General features: G+C 40.0%; 1 protein-coding gene across 2 annotated transcripts in view; it reads right to left on the bottom strand.

Annotated features, from left to right (window-relative positions):
* BAIAP2L1 (BAR/IMD domain containing adaptor protein 2 like 1) overlaps nucleotides 1–25,053 on the bottom strand; it is a 63,023-nt gene that overhangs the window by 25,028 nt on the left and 12,942 nt on the right. Inside the window, exons 2-3 of one of the 2 annotated variants that reach the window (XM_036224037.1) lie at nucleotides 15,182–15,257; nucleotides 6,527–6,613 (exon numbers count right to left, since the gene is read on the bottom strand). In XM_036224037.1, coding sequence (XP_036079930.1) covers nucleotides 6,527–6,613; nucleotides 15,182–15,257 — 163 coding nt within the window. Of the gene's footprint in view, nucleotides 1–6,105; nucleotides 6,493–6,526; nucleotides 6,614–15,181; nucleotides 15,258–25,053 lie in introns of those variants that run through there. The other variant, XM_016155152.2, reaches the window with a different exon arrangement.

A 25,053-nucleotide genomic window follows, 5' to 3' on the forward strand; every position in this document is an offset into this window, starting at 1 on the left:
GAAGGAATCTTTTTCTTGTAACGACTCCTGATTACGTCTGAAGGAAACACGAAACACAGACATATGTGCTGAATCAGTTTCAGACGATATGATGAGTCACTATCTAACACAACCTTTTATCTGCTGAGCTATAATGGGCAGGGTAATCCTGACCATCACAAGATAAAGCATGTCACAAAAAGCACATCTTATTGACATATAGAAAATTAAATCGGCACGACAGGCCACATAGTTGGCAGACTGCCTGGATCAAATTAAGTAGCCATTAGCCAGCTGGGGACCTCGGCAAGTTAGTTACTCTCTCTGAACCCCGTTTTCTCATCTGTAAAATGGAAATAACAGTATGTGCTTCAGAGGGCTATGATGACGATGCACACGGGAGTTAATGTTTGTAAGGTGCTCAGGACAGTGCCTGGCACACCGCTGGTGCGATGTTCAGCAAATAAAATAAATTCCCTATTGTTTCCTACTTTTGCAGGAAGGATTTTAATCCTCTAAAGTGAGCCGAACTTGCAACTAAAAGTTAAGTGTTTTTGGTCAATAGTAACGGCTTTGGCTCTCCTTAGCTCTCTCATGCACTCTGGCATGAATTCATTTATTTTATCTAGACCTTCGGAATGTTATTTATAATATTTTTGTGAATTCATAACATTTCTTTTAAAATAGTGCAGATTTTTTCCCTACTCTTATTTTTAAGACCTAAGACTGTCGGGTTGAATTTTGAGTTATCAACAAGGCAAAACCATAATAAATATTTTTTTTTAATTACATAACCTATATACATTCTATCAATAACAAAAGAAAACCTATTATTTTCTAGGTTCCGTGGTGGTGAGGGCATAAAAATCTTCTGTTTTGTGCCCAAGAAACTGGCCCTAACAATTTAGTAATTGATTTAAAATAATGTGATAGCTGACTAACCTGGAACAAAATAACAGTCTAAATTTATGTAATGGAGAGCTGTAAGGACCTCAAAGCAAATTTGTAAACTTTCCAAAGAGAGTATCCTGTTATTCCTTGGGAAATAAATGGGAACAGGCTTTATTTTTCTATGCCTTAAAAATGTTAAAACAGGTTCGAAGTTTCTTTTAACTATTTTGCCAAAACATTTTCCCCTGACCGTTTGTTTTTCCTCTCCACCTTTTCAATATTTTCGAAGTCTTTAAAAATAAATGTTGTTTGATTTAGGGACAAAACTAGAAGTTTTGCACAAATTTCAGCTTCCCCTTCTGAATAAGTTCTGTTCCTTGAGTTGAACTGGGTACATGTGATAAAAGATGTATGTGTGTGACTACAGGCACACACCCCGGCAACCCGAGTCACATGAATCATTATTCACATGACTTATTATTTAACAGTTAAACACAGCAGATTAAGATAGTTTATCTGCCAAATCCTGACTACAGAGCTCTGGGCTCTGGCTTTGCATTTGTTTGTTCATTCCTCCCGCCAGGGCCAGGTAATCAGCTTTTGAGCTGCTGACACCAGTGTGGCTGTCAGGGTCACGCTGTTAATGCGTGTGAACCAAGCACGCAGAGGGCAGGTGGTAAAGACCTGCTTTTTCTTTGGAGAAAAGGGTATCAAACCCCTCATGAGATCACTCAGTCTTCACCTTTAAGGAGCTGTAAGACACTGCAGGTCTGCCGCCGGCGGGGAAAGGGCCTGGGAAGGGCCAGGTCTTAGGTTAGGCCTTACATGCCAAGCTTCCCTGTCGCAGCTGCTTGGCTCTGCCCCAAGGCCTGAAAGCAGCCTGAAAGCGGCCACAGACAACACATGAACAAATGGGTATGGCTGCGATCCAATAAAATTTTATTTACAAATAGGTGCCGGCCAGCCCCAGCTCTAGTTTGTTGACCCCTGCCTGCCTGCAGTTAAGGTACAACTGATAAAAGGTGATGCTTTAGCAAAACGATTTGAAAAGAGACTTCGAAATATATGCTAATTCTTACTGTAATCTTTAAGCGCATTCAGCATAAAAATGACTAGAATCTGGTATTTTTCTTTAATTACTAATAATTTCCTATCACTTTCAATTATAGCTGAAAAGAAGCAATGGCAGGCATATTCTGAATATTCTCTAAACAGGAAAACATACTATTCATAAAAGATCTTTTAATTTTCAAGAGAAAATGATCAGGAAACGACTAGTTTTTGGGGAAGGAGATGTATCTGGAAGACTTATAGAAAATTAAAATCTGTCAATTCTTAATTTTCAAGTACTTCGAATAACTTAAGTTTTGGTTATTTATGTTTATATTTATTTTCCATAAAGTCTGAGTCACTTCCCCATGCACAATTTGCAGAACACCTTTGTTCAATTCACATGGATGCAATCGAAAATACACGGGCAGTTCTATTGCTTTGCAAATTTGAAATATTTTACAAAAATTTGATCAAATGGGAAGTCATATTACATCAACCATTTTATTTTCTAAGAAGTAAACTGTATTAATTAAATCAAAGAAGCTCCACATTGCGTGGCGTTTCTCCTTTTCTTTTCTCAGTGACCTCCAATGGCAAAACTTTAACACTCTCCCTAGATGTGCCCAACATGGAGAAGAATAAGATGATAATGAAACCCTTCCAGGAAGAATCCTTCATGAATGAGGATCAAAAGGTATAATCAATAATAGCACCAGCAGAATTAGAGCCTCAACTTCAAACAATAGAATTAGTGCATAGATGATAAATCAAAGCATAAAAACAAAACCTTATTAAAAGTTAATTTGCAAACTTAATAATACAAGGGCAAACCAATAAAACATGAGCAAAGGATCTGAACAATTCTCCAAAGACAATAAGCGATGGCTGATAAGAATGTGAAAAGATGCTTAACATCAATCACTAGGGAACTGTAAATCACACTCACTAGGATGGCTATGATAAAAAAGGCAAGGCAATAACAAGAGAGGACAGGATGTAGAGACATTGGAACCCTCACTGTCGTAGGAATGTAAAATGGTGCATTCGCTTTGAAAAAGCCTGGCAGTTCCTCAAAAGGTTCAATTTAGTTACCATATGAGCCAGTAACTCCACTCTTAAAATATAGCCAGGATAAAGAAAAGCATATGCATACTCAAAATTTGTACACAAATATTGACAGCAGCACTATTTTTAATAGCTAAAAGGTGAAAACAACTCCAAAGGTCCATAAATTGATAAATGAAATGGATAAACAAAATGAGGTTATTATCCATCCAGAAAAAGACAGAAAGTACTGATACCTGCTACAGCATGAATGAATCCTCAAGTCATAATACTAAGCGAAAGAAAGCAGTCACAAAAGATCACATATTAGATGATTCCATTTATATGAAATATTCGGCATAACGAAATCTATAGAGATAAAATACAGTAATGGTTGCATGTGGCCGGAGTTGAGGGTGAATGGGAAGGGACTGATAATGAATATGGAATCTCTTCTTTGGATGATGAAAATATTCTAAAGTTGACTGTGGTGATAATTGAAAACTTTTATGAATATTCAAAAAACCACTGAACTGCACACTTTAAATGGGTGAATCATACTATTAATAATCTCAATAATGCTGTCATAGAAAATAGGATAAATTAACGATGGCCTTCTTATGTGGGATAATAAACGCCCTTACTGCTTAAACCACTATTAGTTGGGTATTTTGTTACTTTTGGGCCAAATCATCTTAAAGCATGCGCACATCACTGGGTGAGCTGATGGCCGAAAGCGGGATATCTAAAGGGAAACACCCACAGCTAGAAATCAGAAAGGGCACCGCTGCAGCTCTGCCCCAACCCAGAGGCTGATCCGAAAGACGGATAAAAAGTAAAAGTCTAATCATTGCTCCTCCAGCTTTTGGCCTCCCTCCGCCCCTTAAGTGACAAGAGACTGAAATGCTTAGCTTTGCCACTCTCATTAACATTCGCGATGTATGTGGCCAAGTTTTCCGAGTTGAAATCTCTCTAAAAATTCCTACGAATTAAGTAAATATTTTACCCAGAGCACATTGTCTTCACCTATCTCCCAAAGTACAAAAATATCAGAACACGACAGAAGTTTCATGTAAAAATATGTATGAAATGAAAAAGGTTGTGTCTTATAGCAACACTAAAAATATTTTAACTCAACATTAAAATATAAAATACTTTTATAGCCAAGTGGATACTAGACTAATTGGGGAACTCGCTTTGTAAATTATGTAAATGTTCGGCCATACACCTGAAACTATATGAAATAACAAACACTGAATATCGACTCTTAATTTAAAAATTTAAAAAGAAAATAAAGAAGAAAAAACTTATTTTTATAATCAAAGTTTTAGAAAAATAAGAATTCTTCAGCATCCCCTTCTCTTCTTTCTAGAGCAATATTTTTAAAATGAAAAATTTTAAACTATAGGAATTTTTTTATGTGTGTGGGAAAATAAAGGTTTTTCAGAGACAATACTCTTAAGGAATAAACATTCTGAAATAATTCGTGATCTTACATACGTAATACTTCAATTTTATCAGAATTTATAACATAAGTTTCATAATTAAGTTATGAATACCAATACCAAGAGTCAGTAACTATGCAATAAAATCTTCTTGAAAAATGAGAAAAATACAATCTACTTTAGATCTTTCTCTTTATTTGATGAATTGTCCACTATTCTTTCATACAGGGAATTTAAACAGATAGAGGGTAGCATTTTTAACAACAACAACAACAAAAAACTACGCAACTCAAAAGAAATTAATATTAGGCCTCCAAAAGCAACTCTTCCTAGGACAGTAGTTTATTAGGGAGTTGCTGTAAATGAGTAGAAAATTAATAAGGAAATGAGATAGTGAATATAAGCAAAGAACAACCTGAAACAAAAAAACACAACAAAAATTATTTCCACGACTTCTGAGTAAAATACATATCCGCATGAAAGAAACGTCACCATTGCAACACACTTTCCTTATTGGAACTGAAGTTTTAAGTTCCTGTTTAAAACAACATGGTTGCTGTGGAAATAGCTGATTCAACTTACGGCTGAATAAAACAAGGTGTGGATCAGAAGTCTTACTTAAACAGTGGCAAGAACCACAAAACACTTCAACAGCAGGAACGATGCTGACTCAGAGCACCATGAGCTTGATGTACGGGCCATATGTTTTTTCCCTCATGCTTGACACAAATAGGATGTGTCTTTTTCATTTAGTCCTATTTTTTGGAACCCTATAATCATCTCGATCACCTCTCACATGTCCTAAGTTTTATCACCTTCTTCTGTCTACATAATGCAGTGTGTATTTTACCAAATCGACCTTGTGTAGGACAGAGCCACTTTAGTTCAGTCCTCGCCAGAACATGCCGAAGCTATGGCACCAACAGAACCCGTCAGGATTTTGAAAAATTTTTAGATGTAACTGAGTTTATTAAAAACAGCAGTATCGACGTTCATTACACGGCATCGCCTCAGGCTTACGTTCTGTCTATAGCTTTTAGGACCCTTTTTTTTTTTTTTAACTTTCCATCTACAAAATCTGTCAGAGAATGGTAACGAGCACCCAGACCCACTTCCCACCTGGCAGCCCAGCCTCCAACCCCAGCGCTGACACCGCACCTCAAATTTGTTCCTCCACTTTAATGGGTCAGTTAAGAAAGTTCCAAGCACTGCTGAACACCCTCAAGACACTTTATGCAGAAATGGTGTGAATCATGTGCACCTTAAACATACGCTCCTACACTCCTCCTCTGCTTCCCTTCCCACTTTGTAATTGGAGACAGACACACGTTTTAAAAAACACATACACACTTTACCAATCTTTCCTCCTATTTTTGGACCCTTCCAAATCATAACAGTTTGAAGCCAGAAATTTTAACCTTTGTAAAATAAAACATATTTAACAAGTTTTAAAAATGATGGTTATGTGTGGGGCTATTTAAAAAATTGACCTTTGCCCACTTAGGAGATGGTACAGGGAACTGGCTCTGTAAACAGAACCCCAGATTCCCCGTGCAGCTGGCACTGCCGAGGGTGTGGCCGCCCTGTGTGTGTGCACAGGAGACCAATTCATACCAGCAAAACTGGAAAAATCGCAACTGAGCGCAACTGTGGAAGCAGGGAGAGCCAAGAACAGAACGTAAAGGACTCTGACCTCCTGCTCGGTGAGTCACAGGAAATACTCCTGCCAGAGCTGGGAGGCCCAGCACGCCTGTCTCCTTCTCCTTCAGCAAGGAATGTAGGTCAAAGCTCCCCGGGCTGTGTGCTTCAGGCATCCGAGGGGAAAGGCTGAGCCCACGCCTCAGAGGCAGAGAAGCCCGACTCCTAGGAAGCAGGGAGGCCGGGGCAGGCCCTGGCCTGCCCTTAAGTCTCCACCTTCAACAGGCCACACTGAACTCAATCATCCCAGAACTGAACAACCCAGGGTGCTGGCTCGACAAACCGGAACGCTGGGCCAGCCCTCCTTTCTATTCTGGGCTTGGGCCACTTCACGTGTTTTTATAGGCACTCACTGGATGAAAGGCTCCGAAACCGTGGCTTAAGTTGGGTTTACAAACAACAGACAATCAGCTCACCCAGTTCTGTTGACACGGGGGATCTGGTGGCCAGCTCCCCGATCTTGACCACTTCATCGTAGTAGGCTTTCCCCGCCAGGATCATAGCTAGAGAGGGAAGGCGACACATAAAATCATCACTTAGACGAGGAAAGGAAGAGGTGACACACGGGTTTTCTCCCAAACATCTGTTGGTCCCTCTGGCTGCAGAAAGTTTGGGCTGTGGCAAGTGTGGCTCTCAAAAGGCAGGGTTTGTGCTGGGTAGCTGTGCCAGGGCGGCCCCTGCCCACTGGAGAGCCCCACTGGACCCTCACCTGGGACCGGCCCTGGGGAACGATCAGCAGCAGGCGCTGACGTCTGGGAAGGCCCTGCTTGCCCCTGATGACAGTTCCGGGGCAGACGTGGGCCTAACATCAAGCTGGGGCTGGGAACACGTCCGCTCCAGCCAAAGACCTTCCCGAGCTGGTTATTCTCACAGAGACCCAGGTCTGCAACATTTTCGGTTACAAGGACTTGGGTGGAGTAGCCTAGGAAACAGATCCTTCAATGGCATTTTTACTTCTTCTATTGAAAAAGATGCTCTGAGACACAAATAACATACTTGTTGCCCGGGGAAAAATCTATGAATTTGAAATACATTGTCATTCCAAAAACAAAACTCAAAAAACAATTACCTGAAGGATAACTTAATGAATGCACTATTACTCCCCCACCCATTGCCTCTTTGGCACGGACGAAGAAAACTTTTATTTCTATACAAGGTGGATTCTAATTATCTTAAAAGTAATATTTCTCCTTTCAAACTGATTCTGAAGACTAAATTATAAGTTACAGAAATCTGCATTTTGATGTGTTTTTCTTTTATTTCTTTCTTTCTTTTTGTTTTGGAGGGGAATAGAGAAGAGTCAGGGGCAAGACAAGACAGACCTTTACTTCTAATGACATGACCTCCTTGGGCAAGCTAGTTCTTCTTTCTGAAACAAAGGATGGTCATCTATAAAATGCCCTAACAGTGAGAACACTGGATGAACAAACGAAACCTGCTTATATCAATTTCTTCTATCACTTTATAACAACTTTTTTCCCCCAATTTATAATGGGTATTGTTTTTAAAAGGTGGATTAAAAAGACATTTGACATATAAAAAAGGTGTGTGTGGGAGGGTACCATAGGATAAGTTAATGTACAAGTCCAGCTGAAGATACTATAGGCCAAAAAGTAAAATTTTCATAACAAATTAGTGTATCTTAGCATCTTTTGTAGAATTAAAAAATATAAAAGTCAGGGTTCTTACTATGTATGCATGCAAGTTGGGAAAATGTAATGTTCTACTCCACAGTTATTTCATAAAACTGAGTATAACCTTAAAGTATAATTATAAAATGCACAACAGCGAGTAGCATTTATATGGATTTTCCAACTCATTACTTAAGTTATTCTAGCTGACGACATTAAGACATGGGTGGGTGACGTTATCATCCCATTTCACGACAGGGAGTGGAGATATTCTGGGACATTCCCAAGGCCAGCGGCAGGTCAGAGGGATTGCACGCAACTTCAGCCGAGATCCTTCACCTTCTCAGTTCTAAATTACGCTGCTTTCTGATTCTTTGGCCTCAGTTAAAACTGAAAAAGAGATGACTCCACCTAAAAACAAGTTGGTAGCCAATAAACTGTCGAGTTGATATATGAAGTATTTTAGTATGAAGATTTTAAATTGCAAGGTACTGATAAACCGAAAAGCAAGTTAGTGAGAGAACGGTATACAGGATTACACAATATTTAAACAAAATTTTTGGTTTGACCATTCAATTAAATTTTTTCATTAAATGTTGACTTATGTTTAAAACTATTTAACCTTCTCAGTCTAGTAAAATATCCTTATCCTTGCTTTTACGAAAAAGTTGAATTAACTTTAAAAATTATATCATTTATCCAGAATAAAGAAGAATATTTCCATAATTTTGACCCCCTCTGTGAACACATTAAGAGATTTCCTACCACTATCATTTCAAAAATGAAGCATATAGGTTCTGTTTTATTTATTTGGCGGGGGGGAGGGGCAGAATTTAAAATGGGCTAATAACTTTATATAACATTTTTTCCAATCAAATTGTTTGGTTTTGTTGTTGTTGATGAGTTGCTATGAGTTCTTTATATACTTTGAATATCAGCCCCTTATCAGAGATATAATCTCTTCTCTCATTCGGTTGGCTGCCTTTTTGTTTTGGTGATGGTTTCTTTTCTGTGCAGAAACTTTAGTTTGATGTAGTCACATTCATTTTTTTTTTTTTTTAACTTCTCCTGCCTTTAGAGTCAAGTTCACAAAAAACCCTCTGAGACCAAGACCCGTTAAGCTTAGTGCCTGTTTTCTTCTATGTATTTTTATTGTTTTAGGTCCTAAACATGTTAATTTTTTTGTATGGTGTCAGGTAACAGTCCAGTTTCATTCTTTTGCATGTGCCTTTCCAGTGCCCCAACACCATTTATTGAAGAGACTTTCCTTTTCCCATAATATGTTTTTGGTTCCTTTGTTGAAAATTCGTTGCCCATATATGTATGGGTTTATTCTGGGCTCTCAATTCTGTTCCATTGGTCTGTCGGGTCTGTTTTCCTGCCAATATACTGTTTTGATTATCGTAGCTTTGTGGTATAGTTTGAAGTCAGGGAATGTGATACACCTGGCTTTGTTCGTTCTTCTCAGGACTGCTTTGACTGCTTTGCCTGTTTGGGTCTTTTGAGTTTCCATACAATTTGAGTCATTTTTGTTCTATTTTTGTGAAAAATGCCACTGGAATTTTGTTGGGGATTATATTGTTTGTATACTGCTTTACATAATATGGCCACTTTAACAACGTTAATTCTTCCAATCTAGGAAAACGGAATATCTTTCCATTTTTTCATGTCTTCTTCAATTCCTTTTAAACAATGTCTTGTAATTTTCAGTACAGGTCCTTTACCTTCTTTAAGTTTACTCCTGGGTATTTTATCATTTTTGTTGCAATTGTAAATGAGACTGTTTTCATTTCTCTTTCTGAGCCTCTGTTTTTAGTATATAGGAATGCAAAATTTTTGTATATTGTATATCCTGCAACTTTATTGTATTTGTTCATTGTTTCTAGTGGTCTTTTGATGGAGTCTTTCAGATTTTCTAAATACAGAATCATGTCATCTGCAAATAGTGACAGTTTTATTTCTTCATGCCCAATTTAGGTGCCTTTTTTCTTTCTTTCTCTTGACTGCTTATACTGGCTAGGAATCCTGTGCTATGTTGAATGACAGTGCCAAGAGTGGGCACCCCTGTCTTGTTCCTGATCTTAGAGGAAAAGCTTTCAGTTTAGTTCACCATTGAATATGATATAAGTTGAGAGTCTGTCATCTATGGCCTTTATTATGTTGAGGTACTTTCCTTTTATACCCATTTTATTATTTTAATCATAAATGGGTGTTGTATCTTGTCATGTTTTTCTGCATCCATTGATGTGATCATGTGATTGTTTTATTTTGTTAACGTGTTGTATTACATTGACTCATGTGTGGATGTTGAACTATCTATCCTTGCATTCCTGGAATGAACCCCACTTGATCATGATATAGTATCTATTTAAAAAATTGTTACACTCAACTTGCTAGTATTTTGTTTAGGATTTTTGCATCTATGTTTATCAGAGATATTGGCCTGTAATTTTTTTTTTGTATGTGTTGTCCTTGCCTGGTTTGGGTATCAGGGTAATGTTGGCCTTGTATAATGAGTTAGAAAGTATTCCTCCTTCAAGTTTTTAGAAGAGTTTGAGAAGGACAGATATTCAATGTTCTTTGAATGTTTGGTAGACTTCACCAGTGAAGCCTGAACTTTTTTTTTAGGAGGTTTTTGATTTCTCTTTCAATTTCCTTATCAGTGATCAGTCTATTTAGTTTTTCCAATTTTTCATGGTTCAGCCTAGGAAGGTTATATATTTCTAAGACTTTAACCATTTCTTCTAGGTTATTAAATGCGGCAGTACATAGCTTTTCATAGTATTCTTGTATAATCCTTAGCATTTCTGTGGTGTCCATTGTAACTTTTCCTCTTTCATTACTGATTTTGAGTTTTTTCCCCTTTTTTCCTTAGTGAGTCCATTTGCTTGAATATCATCTTCTACTCCTTCACTTTGAGCCTGTGTTCTTTGGAGTGGGATGGGCCTCTTGCAGGTAATATACAGTTGGTGAATTCAGTCCATTTACATTTAAGGTGATTACTGATAAATGAGGACTCACTATGGCCATTTTATCTTTTGATTCTGATCGCTCTGTATCTCCATTATTCCTTTTTCATTGTGATTCTGTCTGCTATTTTAGTTCGGTGGTTTCCTATGATATTTGTTTGTTTCTTCTTTTTTGTTTCAGGTATCAGCTCTGAATATTTATTGTGTGGTTACCATTGGGATTGTGTAACATATCTCACACATATAATACTCCTTTTTCTTCTGACTGCTTATCATCATTCATCTGTAAATGTTCAGTCCTTTTATGATTTGTCACAAATTTTCCCTATTTATGTTGTACATTTATTACCAAATTGCAGTAGTTATTTTTAATGCCCCCTTCCACCTTTAAACTTTGTTATAATTGTTTAATAACCTATTCTGAAGATTTGCAGTTTCCTGCTTCTGTTAATAATCTTACTCAAAGTTCTATATACTTTTCTTTTTAGTAGAAGAGTTCCTTTAAACATTTCTTGTAATGCAGATCTTATGGCGACAAATTCTCCCAGCTTTTGTCTGGGAAAACCATTACTTCTTCATATTTAAAGGATAACTCTGTTAGATATTTTATTCTTGGCTAATGGTTCCTCTCTTTCATTATTTTTAATATTTCCTTTCACTCTCTGTCTTGTAAAGTTTCTACGGAGAAATCTGACCATAAGCTAATGGCCTTTACATTGTCAGTTCTAGTCTTTTTCCCCTGGCTGCCTTGAGAATTCTTTCTCTGTCATTAATTATTGACAGTTTGAACAACATTTGTCTGGAGAAGGTCTTTTTGTATTGATATAATTAGGTGTTCTGTTAGCTATTCTAAAGTCCAATTCTTTCCGTAGGCTTGGGAAATTCTCATCAATTATTTGAGTAGGCTCTCTGTTCCATTAGCTCTTTTTTTCTCCTGATATGCCTATTATCCTTAGGTTGCTCTTTATAATGCAGCCAGACGGTTCTCAAGGAGTTCTTTCATTTTATTACACTTTTACTTCTTCTCATAGGTCATTTCTAGGTTTCTGAGTTCCATCTGGACTGCTCCATTTCCAATGCTCTCTAATGCATTCCTTATATCATTTATTGAGTTCCTCAGCTTCAGAATTTCTATTTGGTTCTTTTTTATAGTTTCGATCTCTTTGGTAAAGTACTCCTTTTGTTCATCAACTTTATTCCTGAGTTCAGTGAACTTGCTTGAGTTTCTTTACAACTGCAATCTTGAATTCTGTTATTTGTTTAAATCAGTCTTCCATGACCTTGATTTGGTTTCTGGAGACTTCACTTTCTTCCTATGCTCCCATGTAGTTCCTGGTATTGGATGGATAGATTGTTTCTCTGTCTGTGCATTCAAGGTAGCACTCTCTTGTTTAGAAACAGGTTTGCTCTCAACAATTTAGCAGGCTGATAGGGAGGGTACTTTCTTTTGTTTTCCAGCAGATGGTGCTGCATTGCAAGTTTTTGTTTTCTCTTACCCACTCTGCACTTCTGGGATGGCGGTGGAGCGGTGTTCTTTCAGTTTAGGAAAATGCCACGCACCCTCTGGGATGGTGGGTCCTCTCAGTGACCAGTTCACCTTGGTTATGGGGTACCACCACTATGGTGGGGGAATGTGGAGGGTGTTGGAGAACCTGTTGTGTGAACTCCTTTTTCCGCTGTGTTTTTGACTTTACTGAGCTCTAACAGGGCATCCGGGAGAAGGGAGGCACTTTGCCATCTTGCAGTCCCATGAACCTCTCCAGTTATGGCTGCCGGTCCCCGCTGCTATTCACCACTTCCCGGCCACCCGTGCTCGGTTCTGCTGCGATGGGAAGGTGGGGAGGGCTATGCCTTTTCAGGGCAGGAAACTGCATACCCTCTTAAGCTCTAGGCGCGGTATAAAAGCTGCAGCCGAGGGCCGCCCCTGCTACCTCGCCAGCTGGAGCTGCAGAGGGCATGGCTGCCTTCCCTGTCCTGCCTCCTGTCAGGCCTCCCCTGCTCCTTCACTGTGCCCACTCCCTCCCCATGCGTGGATCTTTCAGGCGTTTGTGTTGAACAAGGGCTCCTCTGCTGAGTTTGTGTTGAACACGGGGTCCTCTGCTGGGTTTTATTTGTCCGACTTGTAAATTTAAGGGGAGAAACAATGGAGTCTTCTTACTCTGCCATGATGCTTATGACATTCTCATGTTAGTTCTATTTTAGTGGTTGACCAACTACTTCATCAATCTAATCTACCCACTTCTACCAGATAATTTTTCCTTTAAATATAATTTCATTAGGTACAGTTCTGCTCAAAAACTTTCAAGAGTCTCCCATTGCTCGATGGAGAAGCCCATACTCCACAGAGTTCATGACAGGTTTTTATGGTAGTGGACTTAAATAAATCACACCTTCCACAATTCCCAGTTTGTGTAGGTGGCTTGGTCATGTGACTTGTTTTGGCCAGTGGGGTACCAGCAAGCGTAACTCCCACAGGGGCTGGCACTCTTAGAACAGCTGACTCTGCCCGCAGAAGGGAGTGCGCCCAGCTTCCTGGCTGGTCCAGGCGGCAGCTGACTGCAGCTGCAGGAGTGAGCCCCAGGAGTCCAGAGAACTGCACTGCCTCTACAGAACCATGAGAAATGACAGACTATTACTGTCTTAAGCCACCAAGTTCGCAGGTAACTTGTTATATGGCAACAGATAACTGATGCTGCACCCTATTCCACCATATATTGTGGTATTTCCCCAACGGCTTCTCGCCCATGCCAGTATGGACCCCAGGTGTCGGCTGGGTACTGACTGTTGTGCCTGAAGCACTCGCATGCAGCGTCTGCCTACCGAAACCCGACCGCCATCAGCTGGCTCAGCTCCTACAGGCCCCCTGCCTGCCCGTCTCCCCACCCGCACCCCCACTGCTCAAATCCCAGTGACACTGCTTGTCCCCTGGCTTCGCCAGCTGTGCCCGATATCCTGAGTTACAATCTAGCTGTCGATGCACATCTGGCATCAACTATGATACGAACTCTTACCAAGGACTTCACACATCTGCCTAAATTCCTCCACAGCTTCAGCAAAAACCAGATGGTCTGCAGAAATTCTGGAAACACCTTACAAAGTGAGGAATAGTCTCTGGGAGGTGTTAAATGATAAGAGCCCTCTGGGGAGAAGCCGGTCGAGCAGGAGGCTGAGCTGCAGGCTACTCCCTGAGTCACCTTGAAAAACTCTGCCCCAGAGAGGCAACGACTGCTAGAAAGTAAAAAAATCACCGCAGGTCACAGTGACTTCCTTCACATGGGCATGTAAAGCAAAGGCTCTGCAGCCTTGTGACTAAGCAGCCGACAAGGGAGAGTCAGCTGTGCAAGACTTCCAGAACAAGTGTCCCGCTCTCTGAAGGGGGTGGGGGACGCCTGCACACGTCCTGACACTGCTGGAGAGGGCGGGAGAACGAATCCCAGGCCTGCTGCATTTCCTGACGCTGAGAACGGTCTGGCAAACAGCACAGAAATCCAGAAATAAACGGCAGTTTACTCTTCCAGTGTGAGAGGCCACGGGTTTATTTTCAAAATACCAGTAGGGAGCACCCAGAGGTGGGGCATGGTGAAAGAGGGAAACAAGAGACATGTAAAAGACACGACACTTGATTTGAAGCCTTCTCAATGTAAAACTGCTATAAACTATGTGTTCTACTTACGTTGCTTCGTGGTCTTAATGAACCAAGGTGGAGGGTGAAACCAGGGTCTGAATATTTTAAGGGTGATGACTGCTACCAAGGGAAAACTGTTTTGACCATGTTAGAATGTGGTGACTGTTGGCATCTCAAGTTTTTAAGGTGATCATTGACAACATTCACCCTTTAGGAGTAAAACGTATGCGGAGGTGCATGTCAGCCTCTTCGAATAAAACCTCTACAAACTGGCAAACAACTCTGGTTCTCACGGAGAGACAAAAGCCAATGCTCACGTTCATTTTAAAGGAAGCGCTCGTTTTGAAATGAGAATCTAAGTTCAACCTTTTGTATAGGTGTTTTTCTACTCAGGCTCAAAGTTTTATTTCTCATATTACTATTGAAAGTGATACACCCAAAGGCAAGAAATTCTTCTATGTAAATTATAGAGTAATTCCTATGCGGCAAGACGCTAACATAAATATTAAGCATACATTTCATATGTTATTAGTTAGTAAAGGATTTGGTTGAAAAAATAGAAAACATGTTTATGGCAATGACATAAAAGATTAAACTATGTCAAAAGCATGATTTGGTAATTAAAATACATTAGTCATAGTAGCCTATTATTCAATTTATTCATTTCAAATATACCGATAGCTTATCATTGCAAAGTTCTATAAATTAAATTAATTGTAAATAATTTCTACCAATTTAAAGATATTTAAAAATTCAATATTAAGTATTTAAAAATAATTAAGTAAAATCTTCACTAACTGGCTTTTATATGTGCTCTATATTCATATATTTAGAAAACAGACTTACCATTAACAGCTTTTTCATAATTTTTCCCCAGGTTTATTAAATTTCGTAGCCGTGGGTTGAACTGTTCCATAACATTCTGACAAACAAAACAAATTAATAAAATAAACAAACAGTAGACCAAGTAATCTTAAGATTTTGTTACTACGCAGGCTGGGATACCTGTATATGCTTGACGGCATGGTTCACAAAGTCATGAATGTTGATTTGAAAATAATGACAAGGACATATCTCCTTCCTGATGGAACAGGGTGCTGGCACTGGCAAGGTGTACTAACCCTGGCAGTTCTCCAGTTGCCCATGGGCTGCCTAGAACTTACTGTCAAAGGCACAAACAGCAGACACGCCATCTCTGTAGAGCGAGCACACCCTGCAGGGGCTAAAAGCCTAGAAGGTGAAATCGCCTTTTGGGTTTAAGTGGGTTAATGATTGTCATTCTAGTGATCAGAATTTAATTGCATGGGCAATGTTTTGGCTATCGACTGGACAAAAATCTCTATGTCTAATTACCAGGGGAGGATGGGTGTTGCTGATAGCCCTAGGACACAGGCCAGCCTGAAACCTTCTTTCTAGGTGGTCACTGGCATTTTCCCCCTTGTAATTGCTTTGTTTGTTAAGTACTTATGGCGTCCAGGTCCTGTGCACACAGCTGTGGCTGGGAAGACATGGGTTCCCTCATGGACTCCATGGAAAGTAAAGGACACAGAGACCAAGGCCATGACAAGTATAAGACAGGCAATTATTTAGAATGCTACTCTAAATTTAAAATAAAAAATCGCTCCTGGGGGGCAGAGGGGCTTCTGACTTGGGCTCAGAACATATGGTGACTGAATATATTCGTTCCATATACCAACTGAGTGCCACAATAGCAGTCACTCCAGATGGACCATTCAAATCTCTTCGGCCCCTCTCCCCAAATGTGTACCGTTTGTAGTCGACCAAGTAATAAAAATGAAAAATTACACAACATTCAAAGGGGCAGACACCTGACACACATGCTATTCAGGACCAAAAGCTTCTCCATTATGAACTAGTAGAGAGAGAAAATAACTTTCATTTTATCGAACAGTAATTAAGGCTTATTGTGAAAAACCACACATACCCCACAGCCTTTCCTCACGCCTGGCTTCGCTCCCAAGAGCTCTCTCAACCAAGCTGTTATTCTTGTATTTATTGCCAGTTTTGAGGAATACTCTTAATTTCTCAATTTGGGACAACAGCTACAGGCCTTCTGCTACAGTAGGTGAGGACTTGGCTCTCCATACCTCCCTACTTTCCCCTTCCCCAATCCTTCCGTCGCAGCTGAATGGCAATTTCCTGGTAATAGTCGGGATTTATTCTTTTGCAAATATTGGTCACCTTTTGCAAATATTGGTCACGTAAAGCATACTAAGGATTACATTTCCATTCTTGGCATAGCCTTTTTGCTCCTCCCAGGATTAGTAACCATTTCATCTCCCTACTCCCATGCTTAGTTTTCTACGTATTTACCTGAATTTTTCCACGCGCTCCACTGTATCTAACAGGAGCCTACCGATATTATTTTTCAACTGCGTGAAGTTGTCAGCTAATCTCTGTATTTTTCCCCCAGAACGTCCTCCAAGGACTCTCCGTCCTCTTGCTCAGTCTGGGCTGACGGTCCCTGCTACACTGTTGCCCTTGCATGTCCCTTTCTGGTCCCCTGTGTTAGAGCTCTCATTAAGTGGATTCCACATCTTCCTCTTTCTTCATTTATTCCGATTTGCCGGAGATCATTCTCCAAGAATGACCTAAGAATTGGTATGTGAGAAGTCAATTTGAGTATCCGTGCCTCTGAAATTATCTTGACCTTGAAATTTGATTGATATTTTGTTGGCTAGAGTATTTATTATAGATCAAAAGTGATTTTTTCCTTAGAATTTTGAAGATATTGCTCCACTATCTTTAATGTCCAGTTTGCTATTGAGAAGTTGGGCATCATCACTTTTTCCTTTGTATATGACTTTTGGGGGGGGGGAGGTGGAGGGGGCTTACTTCTGGAAGGCTTCTCTTTATTCCAGTGTTCTGAAACTACGTAACAGTCTGTCTCAATGTGAGTACTTCTTTCATTTCTTTTACTGAGCATTCAAAAGACTCTACATCTAATGATATAGAAAATTATGTCCAGGGATGAAAAATGTTCCTGTCTCTTCACTTTCTGTGGAACTCTGATGAGGATTTCACACATCCTGGAGTTATTCTCTAATCATTTCACCTTTTCCCCCTGATTTTCCACTTTTTGTTCTATATCTCTAACAGATTCCTCAACTTTATATTCCAACTCTTGTATGTTTTAAAAACTTTTGATATATTTTTAATTTGGGCTCTGTCAGATTTTTTAATCATTCCTTTTTGAAAGCATCCTGTTCTTGTTTTATGGATGCAACATTGTCTCCTATCTGGATAATTGCAGTTCGGGGGTATTTTCTTCCAGTTATCTCCTGCTTATTTCTTTTCATTGTTTGGTATCCATCTATCTTGTGTTAGAGGTTTTTCTCAAATGTCTGGTGAGTCCTGATCATCACTCTGTGTTGAGGAGTAAAGCCCTAAAGTGCTGGCTGGAAGCTTGTGGCTACGTATACAAGGCAGTAGCTTCATGCGGAGTGACCTGACATCAGGTCAGCGGCAGACAAACTGGCCATACAACAGTAAGCAGGGGCCCCTGGGTCATTCCAGAGATGCTTCTAATTCCCGATCTGAGGGTGGGGGAGTGGGCAAGCACCAGGTGGTCAGCTTTCCCAGTCAGGAAGGGTGCTGGGAATCCCAGTTTACTGAACTGATTTTTACTGAACTGCCCTGTTTTCAGCTCCAAGCTCCACCCTTGGCTGACGTCTCCAAGTTGAGCGCTCCTCTGATTCAATATACTGAGATTAAATCTCCAGTCTTCCGGACAGACGGCACTGCTGCTGCTGCTGCTGCTGCTGGTGGTTGGGGTAGGAAAGGGAACCCGGCAGTTTAACCGCCTCGTGGCACTCCTGTTATAGACCTGTGTGACCCCTCCGTCCCCACCTTCTGTGGGGTCTGCTCCTCAGACTTTGGGGTGAATGGCTGAGTTCCCATCAGTACTCATCTCTGCAGGTCCTTTAAGTTCCCTTAAGGTAGTTACCATTCTGTCCATTTGCTATGACCCCAAATTTCTTTAGGCATTTTTTCAACTGATGTTTCCTTTTTCAGGTCTCTATGCTATGGATTTACAGGGTGTTTTTTTTTTAATCCATTTCCTGTTTGCCCAGAGAATACTTGCCGGTGGCACTTGAGGCTGCATTTGCCCCAAGATAACTCGTGGATAACAGTCCTTACCCCCAGTTTGCCACGAAATATCTTGCTTTGATCATTATTTTTGCATCGATAATATAGCGATAGTCTTTGGAAACAAAGGACATCATTCTATTTACAGCGTTCTGTTTTTAGTAGTGGTATTTCCATTTACAAAATATAGTCATTCTTGACTGCTGAAAATGTCAAATCCTAGAAAAACGTAGCATTCCTATGCATGACGTTTGTCAGCGAGCTGCACTTTTCTTTCTAAACAGCAAAAGGATTAAAAGTTTCTTCCCATCATTTTAATGTATTCTCAAAGAGAGAGATGAGAAACACACGAGGTGAATCTGTCACACTTAACTGGAAGTCCACTCTTCCTGCATTACCGGAGCCAGTCAGCTATTCACGCCTCACTCATGACTAGTGAGGACGAAGCCCCAAGGCCACTGTTGACTCCCCACATCGGTCTCTTCGAGACAGCGAACCTCAGTACCCGAACACAGGGACCTGTGGCCACAGCTATTTCCATCATCCTTTCTCGATTCCTTTGCTTTATTTTTAATCTTTTTATTTTGAAATCGTTTAAGACTCACAAGAGGTTGTAAAAAGTATACAGAGAGTTCTCAGGTATGTTTACCCCAATGATAACTTTATAACCACAGTACAGTATCAAAACCAGGACACCAGTAACTAAACTGCAGAACTTTACCAGTTTTGTGTCACGCATTTGGGGGTGCGTGTCCACTGTTTCTATGAAATTTTATCACATGCGCGGATTTGTGTAACCATCACAAGTATGACACAGAACTGTCCCATTGACACAAAGCTCTCTCTCATCTACCCTTTCATAGCCACACCCTCCTCACCACTCCTACCCCCTGGCAACCAGTGATTCCCAGTCACTGTGGTTTTGTCACTGTGAGAATGTTACATAAAGGGAGCCATTTTGAGATTGGCTTTTTCACTAGGCACAAAGCCCTTACATACCATCCCGGTTGTTGGGTTTGTCAGTTTATTCCCCGCCCCTTTTTTTGCTAGTAGCATCCATAGTACAGATGTGTCACAATTTGTTTATCCATTTACCCTTTGAGTGCTTGGGTTGGTTTCCAGTTTTTGGCAATTACAAATAAACTTGATATGGAAATCACATTCATGTTTCTGTGTGAACATTAGTGTTCATATCCCAGGATAACAACCTGGGATTTGATTGCTGCGTCATATGGCAGGTGTATGCTTAACCTTGTAAGAGACTGCCAAACTATTTTCCAGAGTGGCTGTACACTTTGCATTCCCATCAGTAATGTATGAGATTTCAGTAATTTTTAAAATCTAATAACTTCATTAGAAAATGGTTACTTTCTAGTATAAAGATAAAACTATTTTTTAAATATCTCACTTAAAATCCTTATAATCTTATGAGACTAAATCTGAATGGTGAAAATGTAAGTTCTAATAAAAAGAGAAAGCTAAGTTTAAAATTCTTATGATAATCTTATGAGGCCGAGTCTGGATGGTAAGAATGTAAGGAAACAAATACGGAACTAACCCTGTCCCCTAGCATATAAGAAGTCACAAAAAGAAGTCCAGAGCTTTGTTATTTCTAAAGATTATTCTTAGTTCAGCTTATCTAAATAAGGGAAAACATAATTTGATTTCTTCAAATAATTTTTTGAATGTTTATATATGTACATATAACTATCTTAAAATATCATAAACAATGAATTAATGAGAACTTCCAAAGTTGACCACAACATAAACCACTACCTAAATGACTCTTCTAGGGGAAAAAAAAAGTTTAACTAAGACTTGAGAGTACAGTCAGCTTCACAGAAAACAATGCACAAGTTTTTAAGCTTGAAAGTTCAACATACACTTCAATTCTTTATTATTTAGGCTTGGCTATGGTACTTTCCCCTCTGGAAATACTGGCCTCTTTGAACAGTGGAAAATCCATTTCTACACTGGCTCTTGGCCATTAAGCTCGTTATTTTAGCTGAAGTACATGTATTTTTAAACCCAGGAACAAAAAAGCAGTGCTGCCTTGGTACTCTACAATCTGTAAAACTTTATAGTAGCAGTGGATGCCCTTGTGAATTGAATGGGCCCCATATTTTTGGGGGAGATCAGCAGTCAAAGGTCATGCTATGTCAAAGCTTTTTAAGATCGGAACTGTTTATAGAGTCTAAAATCACTGGTAGCAATGAACAAATTCATTTAAAGCTCTAGGACTAAAAGTTTTAGGATACCAAGTATAAAACCAAAATACATTATAAAAGGTATTAACAGGCACGAAGCACTATTTTATTATAATCAATAACAAAAGTTTAGTATGTACTCCACCAGTTAATGCCTGGCAAGGAGGATAATCTACCAAACTAGTTTCGACCAGATGAGTTTCATTTCTGCTCGGAGAAGACGGGTCGTCTAGGCTGAGATAAAACGACCGGCAGGGTCACTGCCCGTTGTGCCCTCGCCGGCCCTCCTGGGAAGAGGGGCTGCTCCTCCCGCCTGTGCCTGGCGGCGCCAGAGAAGCTGCTGGGGCGCCTCCAAATGCAGCGCTGAGGAGAAGGCCGCTCGGAACCCATGGGCGCATCCTCCCAGGTCTCTCGCTGGCCCGTTCAGCTCACGCGTGCCCTCCACGCCAGTGCAGGTACCGGTCACGATTTTAAAATGAATTATACACTCCTGTGATGGCTTTAACGTCCTCGCCATTTAGATTTTTCCTTTATTTTTGAAAAGTTATCACCGTCGCCAACATGGTACTATAGACTATGAAGCACAAATTGATTAGCTAGATAGTTAGACTGAGCTGACTTTAAATTTCTGAGAATTAGTTTTTCTTTCCATTTCTTTTTCCAGTTCTCCCCAACACCAAGGACAAATTATTTGATATTTCAATGCTTTGTCTTCCTCAGCTGAAAAACATGGGTAATATTTATACTGAGCTTTAAAAGTGATTTAAGAATCTCTAAATAGGAAGTTTTATAACTTGATTCAGGTAGCATATGTATCTTGAAATTTTCAATATTATTTTGTTATATACAATGCTGGAAATACTTACACTAATCAAGACGCATTTTACTTTCATGTGACGAGAATATCTAATAAGGGTTAAATGTTTGAGAATACTTCCAGATAGACATCATTGGTAGAAAATCTCACTTCCTCCTTCCTCATGTTGTTGGAAGCTGCTGTTCCTGGACTAACATTATCAATACTTGATTATGCCCCCTGCCTTTTGGGGAAAACATTAGAGTAAATTTAGCAAAAAGGCAGCTGCTTGTGGGTTAACGGATGGTCAGAAGAGTCATGTTTTTCATATCTATCTTGAAGGGAGGGCACAAGCCAAGTAAAGGAAAACTGGACAACTGAGATAGTTTCTTTTGTTTGAAGTATTAAGTTAGAGCAGAAATACTCAGATTCAAATATATAAGCCCACAAAAATGCTCCCATCAGTCAAATGTAAACAATGTTTTAGTTCCCCTTTAGTCTGTATTATCTATCTATGCTATTAGCTATCAACTTGCACTATGAATCAATTTGTATTATCTATAATTTGTTAACATGCCATCCCACTAGCAATGGGTCTGGGGGGCAAGGGGACATGGAATGAAAAAAACTTTGGCCTCAAATCCTTGGGCAAATCACGTAACACTACCCCACTGAGCCTCAGTCTCCTCCTCTATAAAATGGGATAACAATCATTTCCACTCCATTGGGGGTATGAGGATTCAATGAGATAAAAACTGATGTTTATGGAGCACTGCACGCTGAACCAGTCATAGTAATTAACACGGCACAACAAAAGCTTAATATTAGTCAGCTCTTCGAATGGATGAAAGTTCCTATTTCTACGGCCATCTCCAGGTACCTCACTTCCTCTCTGTAACATGAAAATAAACAATACCAGCTCTCTTGTCTCAAAGCGTCACCTCAGGAGAAGAGAGACTATGAATACAAAAACCTCTAGAGAAGGGTGCTGGTACAAAGGAAATTGAAAGTGTTACTTTCTGCTTTATTCACTTGAGAACATTTTACTCCTTTTTGCCATCTGAGATACATTTTGACATATACGGAGTGCTACTATGTTTCAGGCTCGATGCCTAGTGCGTGGCATGGGTTGTCTCCTTAGAGCCTAACGACGTGATTATTATTATCCCCATTTTACAGAAGAGATATCAAATCTTTGAGATGTTAAATTTCAAAACCTTGCTGAAGGTCCCGTAGGCAGCATGAAGCCAAGTCAGGACTGGTCAGCCTCTCTACTAACCTTTACACTGTAAGTTCCTTGAAGTGAATTGTGCAATATAGTGAGATGAAAATGATTTTTGACGGAACACAATTTCAGCGTGAGAAATTATGGGAGTCTCTACATAATATTTCCTTTTTCTTTTTAGAAGTTTCCTTATACTCTTACTCTTGAATTTTTTTTTGATGAATATAACTAACCTTCCAATAGCATCACAGTATGGACCAATTCTGCCCAGGCAAATAAATATTTCTGACCTCCTTTTCTTTCTCTTAAAAAAGAAAAGTAAAAGAAGATTCCGCAAGAACCTCACAAGAATAATGGTTAATACTGCCATATTGATTTCCTTGGCTGGAAAGGAATTAAAACATTACAGAACTACGTAAGAAAACCACAGAATGCTTTAACCACCCCATTCAGATCTCATATTCCCTTTTTTCTTCCCAGAGGTAACTGCTAATTAAGACTGTTGTTAACTTTCTCACATTTTATACTTTTATACACACATACATTTTGTCATAATATGTAATTTTGCTTCGTGCATTTAATAAAATAAAGGGTATCATATAATACATTTCACTTTTATATCTTTTTTTATTCCACGTTATGCCTCTGAGACCTGTCCACTTTGGTACATATTGATTGAGTTTATTACTATTTAACTTCTGTATGGTATCGCAGAAACTGCAGAATAAAAAAAAAAAAAAAGCCAGAATTCTCAGTGAAGGATTTAGCAGATCTCGACAAGCTCCTTAAAAAGTTTCAAACATGGACTCCAACACAGAAAGGTTTTCATTAAAAGAACTATGTATGCATGGTGGATTGATGATCTGCTTATAGGCAAATCTATTATGAAAAAAGAAACAAACCAAGCGCACCACCATGGACATATATCTGAAGAAAGACACCTCCTCAAGAAGAGCCTCAAGCAGGCCCTTCGGGGGTTCTAGAAGAAGCCGCTGCTATCGCAGGAGATGACAGACAGCTCCATGTGTTACGGCCCCTGAAGACCTTCCAGTGGGACAAGATGTGCAGGTGGGAGACAGTGATACCGATGATCTGGCCTTGCGCAGGCCTAGGCTGATGTGTGTTTGTGTCTTAGTTTTTAACAACAAAGTTTAAAAAACAAAAAATTTTAACTAGAAATAAGGCTTATAAAGATGTAAAGAAAGAAAATATTCTTGAACAGCTGTATGACATGTTTGTGTTTAAGCTAAATGTTATTACAAGAGTCAAAAAGTTACGAAAATTAAAAAGCTTATAAAGTAAAAAAGTTACATTTGTTAAGGTTAATTTATTATTGAAGACCGAAAACTATTTTTTAAATACATTCAGTGTGGCCTAGGTGAGCCGCGTGTGTAAAGCCCGTGACCTTCACATTCCCTCTCTACTCAGGGACTGACCCTGAATCACCTTCAGTCCTGCTAAGGGCAAGTGCCCTAGGCAGGTGCAGCATTTTTTCTTTTATACCATATTCTTACTGCACCTTTCCTATGTTAAGATATACAAATAGTTGCCATTGTGTTACAAATGCCTGCAGTATTCAATACAGGTTGTAGCCTGGGAGCTATAGGTCACACAGCTGGGCGTGTAGCAGGCAGTACAGTCTAGGTCTGTGTGACCAAACCTTGATGAAATCTCGGGATGATGATGCGTTTCTCACAATTTATCAAGTGATGCATAACAGTAACAGTTTCCCGCCCCCACCCCCAGGCCTCAGGTCTATCGTGGGTCAATGTCACCAGTGATTTTGCCCTTTCAACAGTAGGGTGGAAGAGGCACCAAAAGCCCGGGTATTTCCTGCAATCAAGCCCCTCCTTATCACTGTGCTCCAGGCACAATGGCCTCTGGGCATCTCTCTGAACAAGCGAGACCCATCCCTGCCCTGGGGGTTTTGTACTTGCAGCTATTCTGCTGACGGCTCTTCTCCCGGATGCCCGCCCACCAGGGCCTCAGTTCCAAGCTCTCAGACACCTTCCTCCATCTTCCTCCTCCCAGGGATGGCAGCATCCCCAGCCTCCCCCTCCAGCTCTGTTCCTTGCTCCTCTTTTTCAAAAGGCTTGTCACTACCTCACCTGTTTACTCTTTAGTAGGAACTGCACCTCCAGCACCAGGAATAGTGCCTGGACCATCTAATAATACCTACGGTACACCCATCAGCAGCAGTGCTGGTGGATGAACTGGCTGCATGATGTCCCTTCAGCTCACCTGAACGCACTGCCACAGACACAATGACTCGGTGGGCCAACCAGTGTCCAAAACTAAGGAGGTGATGGGGCCACTGTTTTCAACTTCATCAGTTCAAAGTAACAGCTCCAACCAAGGGTCACAATGGCTACAAAATTCT

Source organism: Rousettus aegyptiacus, unplaced genomic scaffold (genome assembly GCF_014176215.1).
Source record: "Rousettus aegyptiacus isolate mRouAeg1 unplaced genomic scaffold, mRouAeg1.p scaffold_m13_p_7, whole genome shotgun sequence".
Lineage (NCBI taxonomy): Eukaryota > Metazoa > Chordata > Mammalia > Chiroptera > Pteropodidae > Rousettus > Rousettus aegyptiacus.